The sequence below is a fragment of the Prionailurus viverrinus genome, chromosome C1 (assembly GCF_022837055.1).
Source record: "Prionailurus viverrinus isolate Anna chromosome C1, UM_Priviv_1.0, whole genome shotgun sequence".
NCBI lineage: Eukaryota > Metazoa > Chordata > Mammalia > Carnivora > Felidae > Prionailurus > Prionailurus viverrinus.
Genome location: NC_062568.1, coordinates 13,578,075 through 13,600,255, shown reverse-complemented (window position 1 = coordinate 13,600,255; position 22,181 = coordinate 13,578,075). Strand labels below are relative to the sequence as shown.

The 22,181-nt window shown below is 58.5% G+C and overlaps 3 protein-coding genes and 2 long non-coding RNA genes across 13 annotated transcripts in view; 1 reads left to right on the top strand and 4 right to left on the bottom strand.

The window, feature by feature from the left end:
* Positions 1–902: 902 nt before the first annotated feature.
* FEV (FEV transcription factor, ETS family member) lies at positions 903–4,518 on the bottom strand. The gene is made up of 3 exons (XM_047873431.1): positions 4,345–4,518; positions 3,523–3,597; positions 903–1,489 (listed from the first exon to the last, which is right to left on the bottom strand). Exons 1-3 carry the CDS (start codon positions 4,394–4,396, stop codon positions 903–905), a joined length of 714 nt encoding a protein of 237 aa, XP_047729387.1. The 5' UTR covers positions 4,397–4,518.
* A 4,500-nt stretch (positions 4,519–9,018) lies between these two features.
* On the bottom strand, positions 9,019–11,933 carry CRYBA2 (crystallin beta A2). Its single transcript, XM_047873110.1, has 4 exons — positions 11,773–11,933; positions 10,851–10,992; positions 9,569–9,711; positions 9,019–9,166 (listed from the first exon to the last, which is right to left on the bottom strand). Exons 1-4 carry the CDS (start codon positions 11,931–11,933, stop codon positions 9,019–9,021), a joined length of 594 nt encoding a protein of 197 aa, XP_047729066.1.
* Positions 11,934–16,842: 4,909 nt separating this feature from the next.
* LOC125173140 (uncharacterized) lies at positions 16,843–20,695 on the bottom strand. Of its 3 annotated transcripts, XR_007154938.1 has the most exons (6): positions 20,531–20,695; positions 20,035–20,104; positions 19,594–19,713; positions 18,779–18,919; positions 17,898–17,999; positions 16,843–17,104 (listed from the first exon to the last, which is right to left on the bottom strand). It is a non-coding gene; the product is annotated as an uncharacterized LOC125173140 (long non-coding RNA). The 3 variants fall into 3 exon arrangements; XR_007154937.1 differs by lacking the exon at positions 20,531–20,695 and having other exon boundaries at positions 20,035–20,121; XR_007154939.1 differs by lacking the exon at positions 20,531–20,695 and having other exon boundaries at positions 17,913–17,999; positions 20,035–20,121.
* Positions 19,015–21,938, top strand: LOC125173141 (uncharacterized). Its single transcript, XR_007154940.1, has 3 exons — positions 19,015–19,081; positions 20,094–20,273; positions 21,550–21,938. It is a non-coding gene; the product is annotated as an uncharacterized LOC125173141 (long non-coding RNA).
* A 36-nt stretch (positions 21,939–21,974) lies between these two features.
* CFAP65 (cilia and flagella associated protein 65) overlaps positions 21,975–22,181 on the bottom strand; it is a 35,363-nt gene continuing 35,156 nt past the window's right edge. For all 7 annotated transcript variants that reach the window (XM_047873875.1, XM_047873876.1, XM_047873873.1 and 4 more), the window contains one exon: positions 21,975–22,140. In XM_047873875.1, coding sequence (XP_047729831.1) covers positions 22,008–22,140 — 133 coding nt within the window. In that variant the 3' untranslated portion in view covers positions 21,975–22,007. The remainder of the gene's footprint in view (positions 22,141–22,181) is intronic.

The following is a 22,181-nucleotide window of genomic DNA, read 5'->3' as shown; positions in this document are numbered from 1 at the left end:
GGGTGACTGAGAGGTGGAGGTGGAAGGGAGGGTGGGGCAGGTGGAAGGGAGGGTGAGGCAGGTTGGGGTCCCCTGCTCGGTGGAGGGTGGGGCTGCCGCAGGTCAGTCTCCCTCTTAGGCTGAGCCCACCCTCCAGGGGCCCCTCTCTCTCCTCTGGTAGCACCTAAGCCTGCTTTGCCTTCATTCTCTCCAACTCTTCCTCCTGACGCTTCTCTGCCAGGCCTGAGCCGGGCATTTCCTTTCCCTCTGAAAAAACCTTCTGGTGCAGCAAAGAACACAGAGAGGAGACAGTAGGGAGCTCGGGAGCTTTAATAGAAGGGAAGGGAATAGAAACACACCAGGCCATCCTGAGCGTGGGGGGCGGGGGCGGAGGAAAGGGGCCCAGAAGCTACCTAGATGTGTCACAGGCGCAGTGGCCCTCACCAAGTCCGGTGAAGCCCTGGCGGTGGAGGAGCAGGTGGACGGTGTGAGGCCTCCATCATGCTGGGGTGGGGCAGCTTGGTGGGGGAGAGAAAAAAATGAGAAAAGGTTTGGAATTCGAAAGAGAGGGGTCATAATGGAGGAGGCTTTCAGGAGCCAGGCCGAAGGACAGGTGGAGGGCAGAAAAAGACGGGGAGGTCCGGGAACCTCCTTCGTGGTCTGGGGTCTAGAAGAAGGAGGTTAAAGGAAGTGGGGGCAGGCCACTGTCACAGCTGGGGGTGGTGGCAAATCCAGTGTTAAAAGAAGACTGAGGAGGCTTCAGGTCCCTTCCGTCGGGGCTGGGGGCGGCGATGAAGTAAAATCTGAGATCAAAGGAACGGTGTTGGGGGGAGGCTCCGGGCCCCTGCCCCGGGGTGTGGACGGGATCGAGCGAGGCCGCGCGGCGCCTGGGAGACGGCGCGCGCGGCACCCGGCCGCCCCGTCTAGTGGTAGTGGCCCCCCAAGTGCGAGGCGGCGGCCACCGCGCCGAAGGGCCCGGGCGGGGGCTGCAAGCCGGGGCTCGGGTAGAGTGCGGCGGTGGCGGCGGCGGTGGCGGCGGGGCCCGGGCCGGGCCAGTAGGAGAAGCCGGCGGGCGCGACTCCGGCCGAGGCGGCCATGAGGTTGAGTTTGGAGAGGCCGGGGAAGGGCAGCGGGGCGAGGCCGGCTGGCAGCTTGTAGAGCGCGCCGTCCTGGGCGGCGGCGGCGGCGGCGGCGGCCGCGGCGGCGGCGTGGGCGTGCGCAGGCGGCGGCTGGCAGGCCTGGGCCAGGCCCTGGAAGTCGAAGCGGTAGGCGTAGCGCTTGCCGTGCACCTTGCTCATGATGTTCTTGTCGTAGTAGTAGCGCAGCGCGCGGCTCAGCTTGTCGTAGTTCATGTTGGGCTTGCTTTTACGCTCGCCCCAGCGCCGAGCCACTTCGTCTGGGTCCGTGAGCTTGAACTCGCCGTGGCCACCCTCCCACGCGATGCAGCCGGCGTTGGCGCGGTCCGCCAGTAGCTCCAGCAGAAACTGCCACAGCTGGATCTGCCCGCTGCCTGTGGGGACGGGGCTGTCAGCCGCAGGCGGGATGGGGGAGGCAGGAGGTAGGGGGAGAGGTGAGGCGGGAGACCGGCCCGGCCGGGTGGGACCCGGCGTCGGGGAGGGAACAGGCGCGGCCAGCGGGGTAGCTGGGCGCAGCTGCAGCGGCTGGCCAGGGATGGGCTGATCCGCCGAACGGTCCTTAGCGCTTACCGCGCTTCTGCACAATGGAAATACGGCTCCCACCGAGGAGGACACAGCTCCGCGGGCGCCTGGGTGTGTGAGAACTGGGGAGGAGGGCAGGGCGAAGCACAGCCTCCTTTGCGTGGGAGCAGCAGCGGCTCTCTCGCAGGCCAGCAGGGGCCGAATAGCAGCCCCTACGCGGGCCGCCTTGGCCCTGCGCCCCTATTCAGCAGAGAGGAGCCCACACAACCGCACAGGGTAGTCTGCGCAGGTCGTCAGACTGCCCCGTCCCGGCTGGACCTTGTCCGCAAGTCCAGAGGGAAGAGGCAGGAGTGCGGCAGGATCACCCCCGCCCCTAGACAAGGCCTAGCCCCCAAAGGCGTACAGTTAGTCGGACTGGTCCTCCCTAAAGTGGAGAAGAGGTGGAGGCTGGCTTTCTTGCGGTACCAGTCAGACAGGAATGGGGGCAGTGGCCCCCAGTGCCCGCGAGGACGGTCAGACTCTGAAGGCTCCCCACCCTTCTCAACTGCCCAGTGCGCAGAGCACAGCTACTCGGGTTGAGTCCGCATTTTCGGAACAGGCGGGATTCTGGCATGTGGAGGTGTTATACTTCTCTGGGGCTTGACACACAGCTCTGAGAGGAGATGAGACTGGGAAGCCGCCGGTGCTTGGCTCCCTGCCTCCTCCCTATCTTTGGCCATCTCCCGGGCTCTTCGGCCCAGTCCTGATTTTGGGATTTGCTGGAAGCCGCCGGTAGGTGTTTCCCAGATATGCCGACGAGGAGACAGAGGGCTGCCCGAGAATTTCTACTCCCTTGTTTTGGAGGCTCCGTCGGACAAGGGGAGAAAAATCTTGATACAATTACTTCCTGGCACTCTCTTTTAGGGGACAAAAGGGGGGGAGTGTTCCTTCGAGTAGTCTGATGATTGATTCCAATCAAGTCCGGTGGGACCTCTCTTCTTTTCTCAACCCCTCGCTCTAAACGCAGACCTGCTACTCACCCTCGCTTCAACCCCAATCCCTCCACACCAGCGCAGCCAGTAGCTGCCTGACTTCAGGCCAGGAGCTTTAGGGTCAGAAACAAGGAAAGGTTTGGCTGAAAATGTGCAGCTGGCACTGATGCAGACCGACATCAGAAGCTTGGAAACCCATTCTTGTTGGGAATCACGTTTCCTTTTGGGTAAAGCAGTTGCCAACCTTGTCTTTGTGGTTACCGTGACTTGGTGAGATCTAGGGTACTGAGGTGGGGAAGGGGAGAGGAGAGGAAGGTGGGGGAGGAGAGAGGAGCGGGGAGGTGGGGGACTTTGGGGAGGCTTTGCGGGAGGGCCAGCCAGGCTCTGAGACCAACAAGGTAAAACCTAGAGTAATTTAGAGACGTGCGGAACTGGGTGGGGAAACGAAGCCTAGCAGACTTGGCTGCCACAGCCTCGCCAGCCTGGGCCAGTGAGGCAGGTAGGTGCTGGCCCGGTGCTGTGGTGAGGAGGCTTGGAGTGGCCAGAGAGTAATTATCGGGGTCCCCATGCCCAGAGGTCCTGAGCCTTGTGCTCCTGCTGCCAATAGGGAAAGGACACCAAGCACCTGGGTCCTGGCCCTGCAGCAGAAAAGGCCAAGGGCTAGGATCCTCTCCCTCTGCCCTGGTCTGCAGGTTCAGCCCTGGGACCTGGAATATGCTGGAGCCAAAAGCCAAGTGCATGCCCCCTCTCCTCGGCCTCCACAGTATGCCTGCACCCTCCCTTTTCAGAGCCCTGCAGTACACATCGCTTCCACCCTCCGTTCGGGTGGCCGGTGGCGCCCGTCCTTTTAGGGTGGATGCCCCGGCCTCCATCCACTGTCCTCACCCCCGCCCCCAGTCCGCGGGCCAGCTCACCTTTCTGTACCGCCGGGCTCAGCGGCCCCCACCCCGGGCTCTTCCCATCCTTGAAGAGACCGTCTCCGACGGGATCTGTAGCAGCGGGAAAAAACAGTCAGGAGGACCGGGCGGAGGTTGTGGACTTGACCGAAAGGGCTCCGGGCCAAGGCTCGGGAGGGTGGGGGTGTTGGGGGTTGGTTCCTGGGTGCAAGGCTGGGGGCTCGAGCAGCCAGCTCCTCCTCCCGGAGCCTGGCCTGGGCGCGCGCCGCGCGGAGCCCCTCCATAACGCCCAAGTCAGGAAACGCGTCCAGGAAAAAGGAAATCCGCTTTCCGAACGGGCCGGCGGGAGCCTTATAAAGCCGAGCAGGCAGTGCGCCTGGCGAGCGGGAGCGCCCGGAGCCCATCGGAGAGGAGAGGAGGGCGCCTGGTAGGCTGGGCTGGTGGGAACGCTCGGAGCACGGAGGTGAGGAGCCACGAGGGCGCAGGGGCGACGCTCAGCGGACCACAGCCTCGCAACGCTGAACGCACACGGAGTCAGTCCCCGGCCACACCGAAGACCTCTGCTCCCCCTACCAGGCTTTCTCAGCCCCTGAGCTCCCGCCCTCGGCCTCCCAGGTTCCAATCTGCTCACTTGGAGTCCTTAGACCTCGCACTAAAACCCCAAACCTCTCCATCTGCCTTTAAGGTCCCCCAGTGCCCTAGATTGCTCAGTCTTCCCAGCAATTCTAGTGTCTGGACCGCATCCCCTTCCCTTGGACCCCAGCAACCCCTTCCCATGCCCTAGCCCAAACTTCCGGCCCCAAGTCCCGGTGCCTCCAGCCCCCGGCTGGTCCCTGGTACCTGGCAGGTACATGTTGATCAGCAGGGGCTGGGAGGCGCCGCTCTGTCTCATCGCCGCCAGGGACTGGGTGGTGGGAGGTGGGGGGGGGGGGATGAGAAAGGGGGGAAGCGTCAGGCTTTGCGCTCCGGGGCACGGATCCCCGCCGGAGGCAACCGCGGGTGACAAGGAGAAGAAGACGGAACAGGTCCGACAGGGCCTGGCGGGAGGGGGCTGCCCGGGTGTGGCGGGGGATGGAGGGGGTCCTGGAGCGATGCTCCCAGCTACCAGGCTGCTTGGAACCCTCCGGCCCCCCGCGCGGGCAGGGGCCGCAATTTCCGTTTTAATTAAAGCGCTGCTGCCTCGGCCCCCCGGACCCCGCCCCCGCCCCTCTTATCGCCCCATCGCAATAAAGTCTCCGACGCGCCGCGCCGCAGCCAAGCGCACCCAGCAGCCCCCAGCGCCCCGCAACCCGGGAGACGCGCGGGGGATGGGCCTGGGCCTCCCGCTCTAATAGGGGTCGGGAGCGCATTTCTTTTCCGCCTCCGTGACTCTCAGCAAACAGCGAAGGGGCAGAGTACCCGGCCCACCTCGGACCCCCGGGGCCACAGCCCCTCCTTCCGCCCATTCCCGCCCCCATCTCGGCTCCGCTCTCCTCCCCCTTCCTCCCCCCACCCCCGCCCGGGTTCCCGTCTCCAGGCTGCGTTATCTCCATCTTCACTTTTAAATTTCCGCTTCCCTCCCTCTCGCCTGTCGCTCCGCTCCCGGCCGGGCAGCAGTTGCTCCCTTTATCTCCGCCCCCTCCTCCTCCCAGCGCCTTCTCCCTACTCCTCCTCGCCTGCTCTCTACTCTTCCCTGGAGACCCTATCTCCTTCCCTGTTTCCCTCTTGCTTTGGCCTGTTCCCTGCCTTTCCAGGTCTCCCAGGCCTTTAGGCCAGCGCGGGGCCGTCTCCCCCCACAACTTCAAGTGGGTTCCCCCTTCTCCCCCTTTCTAGGTCTCTCCTTCCTCATCTCTGTCTCTTCTATGCCATCCCCCTTCCTGTTTCCTATGCCTCTCCTTTTCTCATTCATTTGCTCCTAATTTGTGGCATGTGGTAGGCTCCTCTTCCTCCCCAAACTATAGCTCTTCCATCCATCCCCTTCCCCTCACCCCAGCCCACTATCCACCCTCAGAACTACTCTCATCCTGGTTCTCTCTGAACAACTGGTACCTTGTTCTAGCAGGAGGAAAGGGGTGGAAACAGTGTTGTGTACTGTCTAAGGCCCCCCACCCAGGGCGGGAGGAGTTGTGGAAGCTGAAATCCATTCCAAAGATGCTGGTTGTGTATTAGCAAAGCAGATGTGGTTCCCAAGTGGCCTGGAGTCTCTGTGGGGCTTCCTGGCTCAAGAGAGCCTAGCTAAGGAGGGATGCTAGCTGAAGATGAGGCTCTGGGCTAAGAGCCCCGCTGCAGCCATGCAGCACCTGGTGGCTACTGTCCAAACTGACACTGCTTGTGCCCAAGAGATGAGGAGACCTGGGGCTTCAGGTTACACTGATTGGAGTGGGCAAGTCTCCTGCAGAATCCATGATCCAGGGGTGCCTGATTGAGGATGGCTGAGAAGCCCAACTTCGGGGGCTCAGCAGGGAGGGCCCCTGCTCATTCCTCACTTGCTGTAACTGCGGGAGTGTTCATCTTTGCTGATGGAGGGTGCAAAAGTCAGAAGGAGCAAAGGAGGAGTGAGGGAGGCAGAGCCCAGGGGGAAATGGGAGATCTCAGGATGCCAGAGGATCCTAAAGGAAGAGAGATGGGGCTTCGAGATGTGGATGAAGAATCTGGGGGGAGCAAAGATAAGAGGTTAGGATCCTCCCTGGGGACCAAACCCAGGGCTTCACAGGAGGGGAGGGCCTAGGGGTGGGGTTGAGGTCCCAATCTCTTTCCTTCATGCCTTCATATTTCTTTCCTACATAGAAAATGAGGAGCAGGAGGTCAGAGCTGAGAGAGTGGGGAGGCAGTGAGGTTCACCCACATAATGCTCTCAGCAGAAGGCTGAGACAGAAGGGAGAGATGCTCAGAGTTGGGGGTCTATCCAGACATCCCAGCTCCAGACTGGTGAGGGATCAACAGCTCAGGCTCTGTGCCTCCACCTCACTGAAGACTCAGGTGCTGGAAGGGTAGATGAGCTCTGGAAAGAGTTTGAGAGGTGTCCCCCCCCGCCACCCACCCATCCCTGACCCTGCCCTTGGGTCTTGGCTGCGCCTGAAAGGAGAAGACCTCCTTCATCCCCTTTGGCCTTGGCCAAGTGCAGCCAATGGATGAGTCCCAGGCAGCTTCTCCTGCATCCTCCTTCCAGCTGGCTGGGTGCCAGTCCCACAGGGTTCTGCTGACCATCAACCTGCCTAGAATGGGAGGAGGTTGGAAAGGTGGAAACGCTCAGTTCTAGCCTGGCCTCTGCATCCCATACTCCTTAGTTTCCAATGTGGGAAGCGGAGTTGGACCCCTAGGTCCAGGAAAACCTAGAAGGTTCGTGTTGACAAAGCCTGAAGCAAATATTAGCTCTCTCAACTCCCAGGTGGGGACACTAAGACCTAGAAATCGGAGTGTCCTATTCAAGTTCACGCTGGCAGTCCCTACAGCCATCTTGCTGACTCCTCCCAGAAGCCACAGACCCTCCTAGAAGGAGGGCAGCTTAGCTGATGATGGATACTAGATCTCCCTTTGTCCACTGCCTACCCTTGCAAAGCAGGAAGTGGAGAGGTAGACTGCTGGGCTCTGAAGCCAGTTGGTCTGAGTTCTGGGTTCAACTCCAATTCCCCCATTTCTTACTTGTACAGCTTTGGGGAAATTAGTCCCTTCCGCTGTAAAATGGGGATTACAGTACCTACCATACAGAATTACGAGGCTTATATAACCTGTGCTGAACACTCAGACAGGCTCTATATACATTTAGCTATTGTTACTATTACCATCCCCCAGGGGGACATTTAGGACCAGGAAGGAATCCCAGGCTCTTCTGGGACCCAAAAAGGTTTGGGGCTCTGCTGAGGCTTTTAGCCACAGCTCAGGTCAGCCTCCCCTTAACAGCCTGGATTTGGGGTCAGGAGCCCTGTGTTCAAGTCCTGACTTTGTCACCATTTAAGTGGATGGCCTCATCAAACCTTCTCCCTCTCAGCCCAGCTTCGTTGGTGAAATGGATGAAGTATGGAAGGTGTTAGGAGAATCAAATGTAACAGGGGCCATGGACTCTAGAACTCATCCGGGTATAAAGCAGAATTCGTACCCTACCTAGAATTTTGTCCCATGCTCTCCCGACTTAACCCTAGGATCCATGGATCGTGGGGTGGGGGGTAGTGCAAGGGAATGAGGACCCTATGTTGACTGCCCCAGTGCTTTTCCATAACACCACAAGCATTTTCAGTGGGTTCTCCTTGAATCCTCACAACACTGTGAGATAGACAAGGCAGGGATCAGTAGCCCCAGTTTACAGGTGAGGGAGTAGAGGTTCACAGATGCTACATTATTGGGTCCCAGGTGTTCTGACTTCTGGTCCAGGGCTCTTTCTAAGGGAGCAGATGCCTGACTGCACAGCTGGGCCCTTGGGAATGGCTAAGGTCCAAGTCTGTCCTCCCTACCTTCTCTGGGCTTGGGCGATGATCTGGGCCACTTCTCCCCATTGACAGGTCCACTGGGGGCTTGAAAACACGAGCATCCCTGAATGACAGAGTGAGGGGAGTCCCCAGGGCCTTGAAGGCCCTGCTTATGAGACTAAGGGTATCATTAACTGGGCCAGTGAGGGAACTGGGTAGAAACTGCTTTGGTGCCAAGGGCTCTGCTACCACACTCAGCCCCAACATGGCTATGGTCTTCTGCCACCACTCCAGAAACCAGGCTCATTGTGGTCAGTGGCTGTGGGGTAGACTTTGCAGCTGACCAACCCTCTGAAGAGAGGGGAGAGAGAGGAAGAATGAAGAGGGTTCTTGGGAACAGCTGAGAGGAAGCGCATAAAAATGCTTTGTAAATGTTGGAGCTCAATATCGCGAAGGGATTGTTATTCAGACAAAGGGTCTGGGGCTCCACTCAGAGAAAGTCTCCCCCTTCAAAGGCCCTGGGAGGCAGTGGAATTTCCCACTCATTTATCCTTTTACAGTGTTGCTTCTCTATCAGACAGAGATTCTATAAAGCTAGGAAAAGGGTGCAGGCTTTACTCAGTTGGATAGGGAGCCAAGCTAGAAGACAAACTCCTGGGAGTTAGAGAAGAATCCAACTGAGCTCCACATAGGGTTAAGTAGGTCCTGCTGTGCATGGTGGTGCCTGGCCCAGGTGGGTGGAATTCAGCTATGAGTGCTGTGATAGGACCGTGTGCACCCAAACTAGAGGATGGCAAAGGCACCATGTGTGTGCTATGGTACACCTGGACCAAGCTGATCGGCCTTTATCAGGGAGAGGTGTGGGACTGGTTGTCTTTAACAGGATGCCCAAGGTTCTTAACAGCCATTTTCTCAGCCCTGTCGGGATCTAGCCACATACATCCTAAGCCAGTTTATGCTTCATAGTCAACAGTCCCAAAGCCTGAGGGAAGAGTCAGGTTGACAGGGAAGGACCTTCAGAAGGATTAGGATGAAGATCACAACGCAAGACACCAAGAAAGAGGCAAGAGGGGCAGGCAGGTTCAGGAACCTTTATTGAGGGTCCTCATGGGAGGTGTCAGGGCTCTGGAGCTTAGTGCTGGACTCTTCGAATGGACTGCAGCAGCCCAGTGTGGGCCTGTGTGCCAAATTCACTGTAGTTTCGGAACTCCCCACTGTGCCGGTCCCGCTCCAATACATACTGGTAGCCTCGATAGCCTGGGTACTGGTAGGCCACCCACCTAGGCCAGTGAGATCACAGGGGTGGTGAGCAGGCTCTGCCCCCACCCCCACCAATGTCCCCCATTAGCAGCCCTCCTTTTGCAGCCCCAGCCCCTAGCTCCAATGCCATTGCTTCAATTTTCCCTGCAATGATCTCTCTCCCCTATTCCCACTCTCCATTGCCTCTTCATCCATCTTTTAAAAAATCCCTTGCTCTATCCCCACATTGGCCCTCTGACTCTTATTCTCCTATTCTGTGCCCCCCCCCATCTGTCTCCATCATCTCACTTCTCCCGGTCCCCCAGTACTCAGCATCTCTTTACTATGTCTCTTAGCACTCCATCACCTTTCCCAACCCCCCTCCCTGGTCTCCATTGCCTCCCTTCTCTTCCCATCTCCCCTGTTCCAGTCCTGGGACTCACGCTCCAGAGCTGACTTTGAGAGAACCCACATCCTTGCTGGCCCAGCCCATGGAGGGAAGGGATGGGTAGTCATCAGTGAGTTCAAACTTGCAGCCCTGGAAGTTATCTCCCTCAAACAGGGTCACACGGCTGTCACTGTGATTCTGAAGCACAGGAAGGTGGGAGTGATCAGGTTAGGCCCTCCAAAGAGGTATTAATGGGTACATTCTCAGCCCTACTCTCCCCACCTTGCCACCCAACACAAGCTCTGCAGACACTTTGGCTCCACAAGCATTCCCAAAGATCACTCCATCAGGTCCATAGCAGGCTAGGAAGCTGGGAGGCTCAGAAGTCCCTCACCTAGTCCGTTCTATGGCTTTGGGTTGAGATGGTGAGACTGAGGGTTTCCCAGAAACCCTTGAGGACTAGAGAGCATCTTGTAATCTGGACCTCTTTGCAGAAGGAAAATCAAGGATCCTGAGAGAAATTTGGCCCATGAACCAAGGCAGTTTTCTTAAGGGCCTCATTGACTACTCAATCCCCTGTGCAGCACCTTGGGAACAGCCTCTCATAGGGTAAGGCCCAACTGACGGGTGCCAGATGGCAGAATCATAACAGACAGGCCAGGCATCAGTGTTGGCTGAGTCTGGGCTTCCATAGTTCTAGGGCCTTCCCCTCCTGGAATATAGAAGCTAGGCTGAGTCAGCATTTGCTCTTTGCCCTCTACCTCTCAGCCCCAGGCCTCAACAGTAGGGTACCTAAGTCAGCACAAGTGAGAAGTGAGATCCTCCTGTCCAGTGATTCATTTGATTCATTGCCAACACTTCCCTCACATACATACACACAGAGATTGATCTCTTCTCAACAATGATCCCTGAATTGAGTTCTAGTCTCATCACGTTAACCCTTGTGTCCGAGGGCAAGTCACTTTGCCCTCCTGAGCCCCATTTCCATACCTGTATATGAGGCTAACAGCAGCCGTCCCAACCTTACAGGACTGTGTGATGGCAGAAGCACTCTTTAACAGGTGTGGACGACATGATGTGAGGAACATGGGTGCTTAAGACAGGCCTGGGCTTGGCGCTGTCCGTGGTTCTGATTTTTGGGCACCTGACTGAGGTCCACTGTCCCAACTTTCAGGGACTCTTCTGGTTCTGGAAGTAATGCCACTACCACTCATCTAGGAACTGTGTTTACACATTCCCATACCCTGGATGGACAGCCTTTATGAGGTGCCATCGTGGGGTCAGGGTCTGGAGTGAGGAGGTAGGAAGCAGAAGGGGAAGGGGAAGGCTGTGCTTACTGCGCAGAGCACTGGCCGGAAGGAGAGCAGCTGGTCGCTGTGGTGGCCGCCACTGCCACTCCAGGCACTCCAGCGAGGATAGTCACCCTTCTCCAGAATGAACTGCTGTCCCTGGAAGTCAGGGTACTCAAAGGCCACCCACCTGGGGAAAGACAAAGAAAGCTGGGAGGCATCTGCCCCAGGCTCACTCCTTCCTCTGTCCCCACCTTGATTACTGTGATCGAAAAGACTGAGAACCCCATCTTTTTTCTCCAACCCCAAGTCCTACCCTGACATACACAGCACATGGCAATATGGCCCCTCTAGAAAAACTAAAGACCGTATATAGCTGCTATCTGGGGTTTCAGGGATCCAGGCTTCCGGCTTAGCCTCCCCAGGATGAAAGGAATTTTCCAGGTTCTGAAGATCACCTACCAACGGTTCCTACCTCGAGGATTTAGGTGCCTGCAAAGGTAGGTGTAGGAACCCCCCAACCTGCGGTGGCAATCTGTGATAACAACAACCTGCAATAATCAGAGGCCTCAGCTCTCCCAAGCGCCCCAGGCTCTCAGAGACCAGGATGGAGCGAGAGGAAGAGATTTAGCTTCTTTTGTTACACCAAGTTCAGAACTATCTAGCTGCACAGAGAAAAACTCTGGGGAGGAAATAACTACACTGGGAACCCCTTCAGGGTTCAGGCCCATCTCACGGGGCTCCCACAAAGGGTTGCCTCTCGCCTTCATCCTTTTAGTTCACATGATTTGTCTTGTGGCACGTGGGGGAGTTCTGGGAGGCCAAGGGGTTTCCCATGTTGGTCAGTCTCAGGCAGGGCTAACAGTCTGGGGAACGGAGGGCTGAGAGCTGAGGTCCCAGGCTCGGAGCTTAGGCCAGGGGAGCCCGGCGGCCCCCAACCCAGCCCGGCCGCGCCTGTACCATCACTCACGCGCCATTTTCCACCTTGACGGAGCGCACCCTGCGCAGGCCTCCGCGCTCGGCGATGTTTGCGCAGTCGCTCAGCAGCCTGCAGCGGCGACCCTGGAAGTCCTCCTCGTCCCAGAGCGTGAGGCTGGCGGGCGGCGGGCCCGGCGCGGGGGCGCTGCTCATGCCGCTGGGGAGAGAAGGGTGGGACCAAAGGCTCAGCGTCCCTCAGCCCCCATCCGGGGCCCAGGCTCGCCCAAACCGGGTTGGGGGTGAAGAACGCGAGGCTGGACCAGGGCCGCTAGAGGCTCTCCCTCACCTCGCCCTCCCCCGCCCCGGAGAAACCCTGCCCCAGCACGGAGTATTCACCGGGTGGGTGAGCGCGGTACTGACGGAAAAATGGAGAGGCTGCGCGCGGGCCGGGCGTGCGGGGCTTTATACCCGGCCTCGCCTCCCCTCCCCGCATTCCCTCCCGCTGGGGTGGGGGGAGCTGAGTCAGCGGGCAGGCTGCGGTCAGTTCTGGTGTCCTCTGGGGAACCGAGGCCTTTCCCAAAGCCACCAATCTGGCCCCAGCCCTCCGGGATTACAATAGAAAGTGCTGAGGCACACGTCCCGCGCCCGCCGCAGCTGAGGCTGACTCCGCTTTTTCTTTATTGGGGGCCTGAGCCAGGCAAGGCGCACCCGAGCTCTGGGCAGAACGCGCCCTCCCTGACCCGGACACTTAGGGATGGAGATACCAGGTCACCCTGGGGCCGCCCGGCTAAGACCGCCAATTCTTGACTGGAGGGTGCGGGGAGTTCTTCCCAACGTCCAAACTCCGCCTCTTCCTCAGGCTTAGGTCAAGGCCTCTCTTTGGGGCCACGCTGGGCAGGGAGGGTAGACACGACTTTCCGCAAGAGACTTTCCTCACGCCCCTCAGTCCTCTTTTCCCCGGAGGATCGGCCCGTTGTGGCTCCTTTCCACCCAAGCTTGAGTTCCCAGAACCGGCTCTGCGGTCCCGGAGTTTTCACCCGCAGGACTCGCCGCGAGGCGGCGCTGAACTCAGGGAGAGTGAACCGCCCCAGGGAGGGCGCGGATTTACGAAGCGCTTAGAAATAATAGTAACTAGGGAAGTGGCTCGCTGTGGTAGGTAGAAAGAATATTTCAACCTTAGCGCGACTCTCCCAATCGCCACACCGAGCTCCAGGGTCTGAGAGCTCTGGTTGGGAGTGAAGGGCCAAGGCTCTTACCCTCATTCCCAGCGCCCTGTGTGTCGGGGAGAAGTGTGGGAGGGAGAGGAGGAGGAGGAAAGGCTTGGCGACCTAAGGGAGGCTCCAGGGAGGACATTTCCTCCCAATTGACCGCGGAATGTCCCAACCATCGTAGCTCTCAATGAGGCACAAAGACTTCTGGCAAAATTGTGAGTTTTCCTTAATGGAGGGGCTATTCCAGCAGAAGTGGAGGGGAGAGTGAGAAGGGAACTAATAATATTTTGTTGCTCCTATGAGCCAAGTGCTTTCTTTATAGACTCAACAACAGTCGAGAGCGGTAGGGTTGGATATACAGATGTGGGAACTGAGGGTCAAGGGTGCGCCGACCTTTGGCCAGATTCACAAAACCGGTGTCGAAGCAAGATTAGAATTTAAACCTTTTGACTCCAAAGCCAGCCCTCTTGCCACTCAGCCTCCTGTGACTAAAAGGACTCATAGGCCAGATGCAGCCACCTCCAGCTCCTGGCAGGCTAGCCATGCTGACCGTCCATCTTTTCTCCCAACTGCCCAAAGCTCATTTCCACCTCAGGGCCTTTGCATTTGCTGTTCTTGTTGCCTGGAGTGTCTTAGTCAAAGACTTTGGCATGCTGGCTTCTTTATTACCTCCTGAGTGATGCTGTTCCTGGCATTTACTATTCATCATACCACCCTGTTTTCTTTTCTTCTTCTGTTTTTTAAAATGTTTTATTTAATTTTCAGAGAGAGACAGAGCAGGAATGGGAGAGGGGCAGAGAGAAAGGGAGATACAGAATCTGAAGCAGGCTTCAGGCTCTGAGCTGTCAGCACAGAGCCTGATGCGGGGCTCAAACCCACAAACCCGTGAGATCATGACCTGAGCTGATGTCTGAAGCCCTAGGCTTAACTGACTGAGTAACCCAGGCACCCCTCACCCTATTTTCTTTACAGTGTTTGTCACTCTAAAGCTGTCTTCGTCTTTTGTTTATGTGTGTTTATGGCTGTACCAAGTGTCTCCCTTGCTAGAGTGTAAGCTCTGTTTAAGGAGGCAGGGGCTGTGTCAGTCCTGTTGTTATCCTCAAACCCAGCATGGTGCTGGAGACATAGTAGGTGCTCAATAAAACATGAGTGAGTGAGGCAACAAAGTGGTCAGGCTGGGCCATATGCCTGGGGGGAGAGGAAGAGGAGTAGAGGAAATTACCCAGTGAGAGAGCTAGGGTAATGGTTTGCCCACTCTATCAACTCCCCCCCACACACACACACACAAATTCTGGAGTGCTGAGAACAAGTGCTGGGAGCCACTGGAGCCTCCCTTGGGTCTCTCTTTTCATTGGTAAGGAATAGCTATTGAGGATCATAAGGTGTGTGAAGGTGAATGCCAAGAATAAAGTGCCCTAAAACTGAGAAGTAAAGCACAGTTAGTAATATTTGAGTCACAGCAAGGACGACCATATGGGGTTGACTGGAGACGGGGTCAGAACCATGCCAATTCCCTGATTCCCTACCCTTGATGGGCGGTGGTTGGAGAAACACAAGTAGGGTATACTTTCCCCAAATCCATAAAGAAGTACAAACTATCGAGGGAGGCAAGAGCCAGCCCTGGATTCTTCGTGTCCTGGCCCTTGGACTTTGCCTGGACATGGTGGGAGGTGAGAACCTGAATCTCTCCTTCCCTCCCTTTCCCTCCCTCTTCTTCCATCTCTATCAGAAATTCTGGATTCGGCCACCAGGAGGCGCGGGCGGGACGCGCCGGAGGAAGCGGGCGAAGAGGGGTGAGGTGGCTGAGGGAGTTGGTCTGGGGCTGAGGTCGGAGGGGCGGTGCGCGCGGGTGGCGAGTGCGTCAGGCTGTGCGTCTGCGCTGTTCCGTGACGCTGGCGCTGGGTGTCAGCTTCGAAGGTGCGCTGGTGTCTTTTAGATGGACAGTGTGTTTGCGGGAGGTGGGGCGGGGGTCCTGGGCGCGGCCCTGAGATTGGGGCTCCACCTAGGTGGGCAGTTTCCAGTTTCTCAGCTGGCCAGACAACCACATTCTACAGGAGCGGCGCGCGCGCGCGGGGTGTGTGTTCACAGGCCAGGGAAGTAGTGGGGAGGAATAACAGCTGAGATCCAAATTAGAATTAGGAATCAGGCTGGGATTTGGGGGTGGAGACCCTTTGGGTGAAAAAGGACACCGCCCCTTTTCTAGTCCTAAATTCGGCTTTTGGCTCTGCTCTAAGAAGCTGTGAGGCACTAACCAGCCTCTTCCCTCCTGCATACCTCAGTTTCCTCATCAGGAAAATGGTGTGTAGGGCCCATTCATTGCTCCCCCTAGTTGTAGATGTCTGTGCCCGGCTCTCTCAGAAATGGGCACACCCACAAAGACCACCGATAGGCAGTTGCCTAGTCGCCTCTCAGGGTCCCCACATCCCCCAGACCCCTCCCTGGCTCTGGGCCTCAAAGTCATGGAGAAAGGGAAGAATGACCCACTGAGGGGAAGGGGCTGTCAGGTGGCCCTGCCTGGTGTGCTGGAATGGGACTCTGGGATCCCTGTCCCTTTTCTGTGCTATGGACCCCTGTCCCAGCCTCCTTTCTCCTTTCTCTGGTCCAGCTCCAGCCCCCCAGCTTCCCCCCACCCCGTCCCAATCCCCTCCTAGCCCCCTCTCAACCCCCAGCAGCTGGTCCTGTTTGTTTTCCCAGCTCAGTTGCGCTCAGAGCTTCCTGAAGGATGGATGCACAGGTGGCTTTGTTTGCCAGCTCAGCACCCTCACCCCTACCTCCTCTGCATCCACAGCCTCAGCCTTTGGGCATGGAGGGGGAAGTTAGACAAAAAGAAAATGGTGTCCCCAGATCTACACTGCCAGGAGACCTCAAGATCTCATAGGGATCTCATCACCCTCAAAGAACTCCTACCCGCACCCTATCCAGCCCTGCCTCTCTTATGAGGACTTTCAGTCCCATAGAGAAATCTTCAGTCACCTTCCTCAAAATCTCACAAGGCACCTGAAGATCCCAAAGAGAAACCAGCAGACTCAGTCCTGTGTTCTAAGAACCTGTGAGGCCCTCAGACCCCAGTCAGATACCCATCCCATAGGGGACGTGCACGCAGATCTGACAAAGAAACACTTAACCTGATCCTGGGCTCCCACCCAGGTCTCTATTCTCTCCATGTAAAGGCCCTGAGAATCCCCAGGGACATCTCCCTCACCCATCCCTGAACAGCCTGACTTCTCCGTATGGCCAGGCAGCTTAGAGCAAGCACCCAGTGGCCAATGTCCTCTCCTCAAGTTGGCCTGCTCCCACCTCATTTCACTGGGAAATCAGTCAGGGCTTTGGTGACTGAAGATGCAAATTCTGTGACTGGGGCCCTCCCTCCCCTGGTCCCACCACCAGCCTCTTCTTTGCAGCCCCACTCCCCCACCCTCTGCCTCCTCCCCCCCCCCCCACTCCCCCTTCTAGAGCCTGGAACTGGCAGAAGGGCACTTTCCCTGGGGCTGTGAGATCTGGTCTCCTGGGAGACAGAGATAACTGAGTGAGAGATCAGTTCAACTCAGGCAGGGTCCAACAGCTGGCCCCAAAAGAGTGGGGGGGGGTATCCTGTCGGGGCGGGAGCCCCACCCACATACCCATTGTCTTACCCTGCTAGAAACAGAGCCCCTCTTCTCTGCCCCTCAGTAGGGTGAAGAGCTGGCTACCATCCGGGGAATTGGGAGGCCCCTCCCACTACCACCCACTCACCAGACGCAAAGAGATGGGGTTCACACAGGGCAGCAGGGAGAGGGCACGCGCATACATGCATTCACACGGTTGCAGGCACGCAGACAGATCCGGCAGGCATCACATGCGATCACTCTCCTAGGATTCAGTAGACCCCTCCAAATCACACTCATTTATGGGCACACACTTGTTCACTCGCTTATTCCTCAAACGTTTAATACAATGTGCTGTGTGCCACTCTGTGCTGGGTGTTGGAGTCACACACAAGTATGCCCTTCGCTTACACATGCACATATCCCATTCCACGGCCACGGAGAGGAGGAGAGAAGGTGTCTCAATCACCCGCCCCTGATCATACAGACACTGAAGGGTTAAGAGTGCTCTGGAGTCTTGCGCTAAAGCCTGGGTTCAAATCCAAGCTCCCCTGCGTATAAGCTGCACTCTGCTTCTCAGTTTTTCCCTCTGTAAAATGGGGACAATAGTCTTAAAAAAATGTGGTGAAGATTTAGGTGCATGTAAAGCACAGAACTGGCGTGCCATATGCACCCAATAAATGTTAGCTGCTCTGTCATTGTGGTTGTGGTTATAACTGGCTTTGCGGCATGGTTTCCCCCGCCCCCCACACCCGCAGGCTGGGCTGGGCTGGAGGGAGGAGTCAGGGCAGCAGGCAGAGCTCTGGGATCTGCATCCCCTTTTCCACCTTGGCCTTGTGGAAGCCAGCCTAGTACTCAGGAGGGAGAGCCTTCCTGCTTCACCCCATTCAAGTTGCTCTGCCCTTGATCTCAGTTTAGGAGATCATGAGTGGGGAGGGTCCGAGGGGGTGTATCTTAATGTCCTTTGTTCTTGTTCAGGCCTCTGCTCTTCTGGAAAGAACACTTGAGAGTGGAACTGGGGACCTGACTTCGGGTCTGAGGCTTTTCTGGCTCTATAGGTGCCCTTGGGCAGGTCATGCCCTCTCTTGAGGCTCCAGTTTTGTACTAACTGCTGACCCTGGAAGGGCCCTCCCAACCCTGACTGCGGTGATCCTGTGATGCCTCAGGAAGGCTCTCTCCCCGCCCCACCCGGCCTCTGCACACCACCCCCCACACCTAGCCAGAGTGAGGGGGCGAGTTGCCAAGGTCGCCATGGGGACTAATCTCTAAGAAGGTCAGTAAGGCTCTGGTTCTGCCTTGGCCGGATGGGGATTAGCACCTGGGTATGAGGCCCCCTCCCCCCCCCCACTGGTGCCTCCACTCCCAGGTCCCCTGACTCTCACATAGACCCTGGGTACCCTCTGCATCCAGAGGTTCCAAGGCTGAGTCACAACCAGCAGGTGGGCAGGGGGTCGGTCAGCTGCCACAGCTGTCTGTTTCTCCAGCTGTGGCCAAGACAGAAAAGGGCAGAGACTGAGTCAGACCCAAGCCCCTTGCTGCTCAGTGCCCAGTAGGGCCAGAGCCTTGCCCCTCTTCATCTTTTGCCCTTCAATGGGGAAAGATGGGTTTCTCAAGAGAGGGGTATCAGCCCCACCCCCAGCCCTGGCTATAGAAGCCACTTGTCTCTCCTCTCTTGGGGGTAATTTCCCGCAATGTGGGGTTGGAAGCTGTTTTCACATGGTGGACCCCTACCTCCACAGACACTGTGCCTTCCACCTCTCGATACCCTGACCTTTGGCCTGGCACCTTGGAATCTCTCCATCTCTCTGAATTGTGCATCTCTTGTTATGTCACGTTGCCTCTGTGTCTCTGCCTCCGTCCATTTCCTCTGGTTTCTCTCCGGTTGTCTCTGCCCTCTCTCTAGCTCTGGCTTTCACAGGGGGATGATGGGAGGGCTGCAGCTCCCCCCCTCCCCGTTCTGAAATCTTCCCTGTGTCTCCCATCCCTTTGGGCTGCACCCTCTGTCTATCCTTCTGTCCTGCTTGTGTTTTCTGCTCTCCTCCTCCCTTCCACATTTCTCCTCCACGCTTTTCCCATCCCACCGCCACCCGCACTCCCACTGCTCAGTCCCTCTTTCCGCTTCCTCCACTACCTGTCCCCTCCCCCGCCTGGGGTGCTGACAGGGATGACAGGAAGCAGGCTCTGGCTAGGAACAGGAAGGGGGAGGGGTAAGGGGGCCCCTCGAACGCCAGCTGCTGAGCACCCCCCCTCCCAAGCCCCGCACCTGCAGGCCAGCCTGGCGCCTGGAGTCTCCGCCCCTGGCCAGGCAGGGAGGAGGGACCTGGACGAGAGGCCCGTTCCCTGGCCCTGGTCTGGAAAAGCGGGTCTTGGGGACTGGGAGTGGAGTTCTGGGGGAAATTAGGCCCTGGGGGGGGAAAAGCAGTGTCTCTCAGTCACAATGGCCTCTGGTGGCCTGCCCGCTGCTGGCCTCATTCTTCCCACCCCCCCCCCCTTAACTGTGGGGGCAGTCATTTCAGGGGGAGAGCTCTTCATTGTGCAGCCCCAAGATTTGGAATCCCAGCCAAAGGTGGGGAGTTTTCACCCCCTTCCACGATTAGGGAGGGGAACAGGAAGCCCTCAACGACACAGGGAAGATGTGCCAGTGCCGGGTCAGGCCCCTAACAGGCAAATCATTCAGTGCCAGGCAAGGAGCAGAGGGCTGGGCCCAGGACAGAAGCCTGGTCGGGGGGCCAGGATGGGGACTGCACATATCCCAGCATGGGGACCCATGGATGCCCCCTCCCTGGGGCTGCTGCAGTCCACCCCCTCCCAGAACTGCCTGGAATCTGTCAGAGCCATCTCATCCCCTCCCCCTCCCTTTCTCTGTGCAGAGGACTCAGCAGATCCCGAAGGCCCTGCGGGGAGTTGGGTGGGGGTGACGGGGTGGGGTGGGGTGGGGAACAAGTGGAGGGGACAAGCCAGCACCTCCAGAAGCATCCAAAATGGAGCTGGAAGGGACCAGTGACTCCTCACCCTCCTCTTTCACTGGGGGCTACCTCTGTCTGGGAGTACAGTTCCTACCCCATGATGCTTCCTCACCCTAAGGGGAAACTGTAGCTCCTTACTGCTGTCCAAGGAGGCTTCCCTCCACCTACGACACTCTCTCTGGGGCTAGACCAGCATCACCATCAATGTTGAGAGAGGAGGAATGACGGACACCTGGAAAGGACAGAGACTCAGCTAAGGGCTCACACTGACCTCAGGCTGTGTGTGGAACCCTCAGTTCTAGCCTCTCCGGGGCAGGAGGCCAGGGGTCTAAGGCAATCTCCACCCCCCTCCCTCATGTCAGATCTTAACACTTTGACTCCCTGCCGAAGAGGGACCGGCTGTCTCAGGTTTGGTTGTGGCTAATGACCCGTGGACTCCCACCTAAGATGAGGGCCACTGAGACCCACCCTCTCCCCCAGCTGCATATAACAGGAAGCCTTGGGATTATGAAGTTTAAGAAAGGTGGTTGGCTGTGGTGCCTGGGGACCCCACCTGGCTAGGGCTACCAGGCCCCATTTGTCCTTTCCCATCTGTCTGTCTGCCTGTCTCAGACACGGGAAGACTGAAAGAAGGGCCAGGGAGATGGCAGGGAGCGAACCCTCAGGATGTCAGCACCAAACAGATGTGAAGGAGCAGACTTGATCTTCATCTGGTTCTAGCTCCCCCACCCTGATTTTCCACACTTCCTCACAGCTAACACTCCAATCCCTCGAAGGCCTCCAACTTCCCAGGTAAGTGGCTCAGCATTATTGCTAGAAGCCCCGAAACCAGGATCTGGGGACTGGTGAGGCCCTTGCCCAAGGCCAGACCAACCCCTCTGAACATATAGGAAAACCGAGGAAAGGCTGGGAAATGACTTGCCCAAGGCCAGAGAGGTCGCTGGGACAGAGAGGGACTAGAAGCTGGGTTTCCACCTCCAGAAGGGCTCCTGTTTCGGCCACAGCCCCCTATGCCACCCGGTGGAGCCTGCTCAGCCGGCCCATATTACCCGGAATCGAGCCGGGCAGCCCCGGAGTTGCGGGCAGGATAAGGCAGGGCGGGCGGGGCCGGATGGGAGCCGGATCTTCCCCGGGAGCGGCTCGCAGCCTCTCCGACCCGTATGGCGGCGGCGGCGACGGCAGGTGCCTGCGTGGCGGTCGGGCCCGGCCCCGGGGCAGGTGCTGAGAGGCCACCCCTGCCTCACGCGAGCCGAACGAACAAAACGCTCAGGTCCGGTTTGTGCGAGGGGCTCGTCGCGGGGCGGGAGCGGAAGGCCCGGGGCCTGGCTGTGGCCCTTGGTGATCTCCTGTCCTGGTCTTCCGCGAGCACAGTGCCACACAGCGCTCCGCTAGCCGCCGCCCTCACCTGCGCGCATCTGCGGCTGACACGTCGCCCGCCGGGGCGGCCACCGCAGGTGTGCACCTGGTCCGCCCCTCCCTTCCTGGCCACCCTTCACCTGGCCGGGCCGTGCTTGGCTTGGTCCCCAGCCCACTCCCCGGAGCTTGTGCGGGATTCTGGGCTCAGCGCGCCCTTATACGGCCTGCTCAGTCCCCGCCCCTAGTCACACACACACACACACACACACACACACACCTGTCCGGGCGCCCGTTTGCTCCAAGCAAATATTGACTCAGAGGAGGCGGAGCGCCCCCACCCCCTCCCCACCCCTGCCAGGGCTCTGGGGCCTGAGCTCTTTGGAGGCCTTGGCCGCGGGGGTGGAGGGGGGGTGTCGGGGACCTGGGCGCCTCTGGAACAACACCAGATGTCACTTTTCCACCCACCTGCCTCTGGGCGGGGGGGGGGGGGGGGAGGGAGGAGCAGAGGATAGAGGCTGCCGGGAGGAGGTTAGGGGGAGTGGGAGGGGAGGTGGGTGTCCTGGGGGACGAGGGACACTCCCTAGGCTGGTGATTCAGATTCACGATGGGAATCGCTTAGTAGGGTCTGTGGCCCGCTAGCTGTGACCTCCACCCGCGTCCCAGCGTCTAGCTCAGCCCTCCGCGACGTGCCTTGGTTTCCTTTCCTTTTCAGCTCTTAGCAGAGCCCCAGGAGCCCGGCAGATGCTGAGAAAGGGCTGGCGATGGAAGGACCCAGCCTCGGAGCAGGCGCAACAGGGAAAGGGGAGGGGTGGTCACCTCGCCGCGCGGCCACCTGCTGCTCGGACTAGGCCGGGCGCTCAGTTCCTGTCCACCAGGCAAAGGCCAGCTAGGCCCCGCCCGAAGCGCCCTCCACTGGCCAAACCAGGTCCAGCGCCCGGCAGAGAGCGACGGGAACTCTCGCCCAGCTGCGCTGTGGAGCGGAGAGGCGCAACTTTCCAGCACCCAAATCTGCAATGAGTCGCTGCAGTCCACCTCAGCCACTCCAACCATCTGTCCCTCCCAGAACGCGCGCGAGAATTCCTCCTAGGTCGGGGAAATAAAGTCAAGGCAGATACGGAGAAAAAAAAAAGGCTATATGCTTTACTGGCGGGGCGGTGGAGATGGGGGTCCTTAAAGCAGCAAGTCCGTGGGGCCGGGCGCTGACATCTGCAGAGTGTTGGTAGGGGGCGGTGCCACCGGGCGGGGCACCTCTGCTTGATGCAGCCCGAGGGGCGGCGCCGCCAGCAAGTCTGGAGTCACAATCCTGGAAGGCAGAAAGCCCCAGTAAGGCGTTGGAGAGAGGCT

Coding starts and splice junctions, on each gene's coding strand:
- FEV (XM_047873431.1), bottom strand. CDS start 4,396: ATGAGACAGAGCGGCGCCTCCCAGCCCCTGCTGATCAACATGTACCTG. Junction 3,598..4,344: donor GATCAACATGTACCTGCCAG/GTACCAGGGACC, acceptor CCGCTGCTACAG/ATCCCGTCGGAGACGGTCTC. Junction 1,490..3,522: donor GAGCCCGGCGGTACAGAAAG/GTGAGCTGGCCC, acceptor CCGTCCCCACAG/GCAGCGGGCAGATCCAGCTG.
- CRYBA2 (XM_047873110.1), bottom strand. CDS start 11,933: ATGAGCAGCGCCCCCGCGCCGGGCCCGCCGCCCGCCAGCCTCACGCTC. Junction 10,993..11,772: donor GTCAAGGTGGAAAATGGCGC/GTGAGTGATGGT, acceptor GTCTTTCCCCAG/GTGGGTGGCCTTTGAGTACC. Junction 9,167..9,568: donor CTCAAAGTCAGCTCTGGAGC/GTGAGTCCCAGG, acceptor TCACTGGCCTAG/GTGGGTGGCCTACCAGTACC.